General features: G+C 35.8%; 1 protein-coding gene across 1 annotated transcript; it reads right to left on the minus strand.

Moving 5' to 3' along the window:
- Positions 1-1625: 1625 nt before the first annotated feature.
- Positions 1626-2372, minus strand: LOC138340240 (uncharacterized). Its single transcript, XM_069291951.1, has one exon. It carries the CDS (start codon positions 2370-2372, stop codon positions 1626-1628), a length of 747 nt encoding a protein of 248 aa, XP_069148052.1.
- Positions 2373-2817: the final 445 nt, after the last annotated feature.

The following is a 2817-nucleotide window of genomic DNA, read 5'->3' on the forward strand; positions in this document are numbered from 1 at the left end:
TCTGGACGGATCATGACTTTGCTCAAAAAAGCATGTCTGTAGAGGATGAACTTGTCTAAGTTTTGGCAACTTAGATTACTCAGAATTTGGAGACTCCTGTCCTGAAATAACTTAGGTTCTCCAATAAAATGTTTAGCAATATGGTAAAGCAAAGTGGCACAAGCGTCTTCCCTTGTTTGAGTAGAAGTTGTTTGTGTGTTACCTTCCATCTTTACAACAGTTTCATTTGCTATTGCGGTGATAATGAGATGCTTGACTTCGTCAGTGCAGTAATTGTCCCACCAATGTTTTAACATTCCAGTGAAACCTGCAATAATCATATTTGCAGCATCTGTGTCTGAGGACCCTCGCATTTTGTATGCGGTGATGGCTACTCCCATTTCATGGAGTTTATTGTAAACTTGATGTTCTACAAGGCCATCAATATTCCATTCAGTGATGCTCCTTCCTTCATGAGACGAAGTTGATAAGAAAGCATTTTCTTCATACTGCAAATTTTGAAAAGGTGGTTTGCTGTGGTAGTTTTTCATGTTATGAAAACGACTATTTCCAAGTTTTTGGAGAAGATTGGTTTTTTCTGAAGATGGGTTTGCGTTGGTTTGGATTGTGGAAACACTTTCTTTATCTTTCTTTTTGGAGATGTTAAAGTTATTGAGTTGAGTGTTGATTTTTTCGATGATACTTCCCGTAACTTCAAATGTATCAGAAAGTTTTGGGAATTTTTCTTTGGAAAATTCAGGTATTTTAAATCCTGGGTAGGTTTCAATTTCATGATTGGATGAAGTAGAAGCCGGTGTTGGTCTTCCACTAAGATATGGTCTTGTGTCTTCTATTTGTCTAGAGACCACATGGAGGAGTTGGTTTGTATAGTTGTTTTGTTCAATAACTCTATCAATATCTGCAGCAACGAGTAATTCGCTTGTCTTATCACTCTTCTCTTTGAAGGGAGAGGCTTTTATCACTGTACCTGCAATAGGAATATTGATTCCTTCAAGAGGAGGAGTGGTAGATTCTACTACTTTGTTAGAAGATGTATACCATTTATTAATGATAACTTGTAAAGACTCAGTACAATTTTCAATTCTACCAGTCATTTCAAACCACTTGAAGAATTCGATTTCACAACCTATTCTTCTCATATCTTTCATCAAAATTTACCTAAAATTTTCTCTTTGCTTAAGAGTATAAGAGGAAACATACCATTTTCTTCTGACTTTATTGTCAGGGTGAAACCATTGTTCTTGTAGAATTGTTGGATTAGGTTCAAAGGGTTTGTTTACCTTTAACATTCCCAACCAAGAAGGCTTATCAGTAGGCGGTTTTATCTCGCTTGCTGTAGGACTCCCTGAAATGTCTTGGTAATAAACTTTAGGTACATTACCTTTGAAATCAACCCCTGTTACTTTACCTTTACTATTGTCTATATCACTGTTTGCAATAGTAATGTTGTCTTCCTCGTCCTCGAAAGTTTTGGAAGAAGATGGTTGGTGAGTCGTCTTAGAAGGGCACGAAGAGGAGGGTGACCAAGACGATCATCGGGCAGATGAAGATCTCATTGATGGATTCTCAAGAAATTTTAGATCAATAGATCCATCGGGAAACTGAATAACCCTTTCTATTTGTGATCATAGGGGATGAGAAGTAAAAGGTTGCGTAATGTTCTCAAAATGCCATTCGTTATTTGAGAGAATATCCTTCCATTGTAAGGTTCTAGGAACAAAAATGAAACTATGTGAGTGGTTAGCTTCCATGAGCATGGTTTCTCCTCTGACGCTTTCAAGACACGCTTTTGGAGCAAGTTGAGTTTTCATAAGTCTATAATAGACCCTATAGACTACAGCAATTTCTCTAGAATCAGTTTTGCTATTGAGATTTTTGGTTTTGACATTGAGAGTCAGAGTGTCTGTGACATTAGGATCATTAATGTCAACCGAGAAATTAGGATAACAGTTGAAGTAAACTGGTCTATCAGTGAGATTACTTTGAAGTAATCCAAGAAAGGAATCATCAAAATTAAGAAATCTGTCATCTCTAAGGAGAACGCAGACAGGAATATCAAGACCTCTTCTGATCAGCGGTTTTACATCAACTTGAACTAAACCAATATGCAAATAGTTGAAGCTAGATTTGTACCTGTCTAGATCTTTGTCTTTGAGAAGACGAACAATTTCAGAAGAATTGTTAATGGCAATAGTAGATTCACATGTTTTAATATTGCAACGAGTGAGGAAACTGAAGTTACCTAATTGATAAATCTTTTTGAAAGGTTCTTCTGGAATACTCCAGTTTTGTAAATCATTTTCAATTTTAGCAATCTTTGTTGATTGCGAAGATATATTAATTTTATTCAAAATATTTTGATTTTTATCCATAAATGAAGAAGAACTGTCTAAAGGACTTACAAGACAAAATTTAAGATATCAAGTTAACATAAGTCAAATATGTTGGGGTTTAAGTAATATTAATAAAATATAATTCAAAATCTTTTATAAATTATTCTATGATAGGTGCTCTTGGTCTGACAATCAAGTTCATTCTGATAGAGTCATCTTAGTTATGGGACCACCAATAGTACTAACTCTTTGACGCCCTCCTGGCTATAGCGAGTGTTCCAAGTTCAAGCTGACCAACGCATGCTCCGGATATTAATCGGATACCTCAAACTCATATCAGAAGAATGTTACGCCTCACACCAAGTATAGAATTAATATAAAAGAATAAGAAGTATAAAATATTAAGCAAATACTTAACACCACACACAGTAAGATGACATAGGGCGTGGGATGCCATTATCGCCTTTGGACAGCATACACGATC

Source organism: Solanum lycopersicum, chromosome 12 (assembly GCF_036512215.1).
Source record: "Solanum lycopersicum chromosome 12, SLM_r2.1".
Lineage (NCBI taxonomy): Eukaryota > Viridiplantae > Streptophyta > Magnoliopsida > Solanales > Solanaceae > Solanum > Solanum lycopersicum.

Coding starts and splice junctions, on each gene's coding strand:
- LOC138340240 (XM_069291951.1), bottom strand. CDS start 2,372: ATGGATAAAAATCAAAATATTTTGAATAAAATTAATATATCTTCGCAA.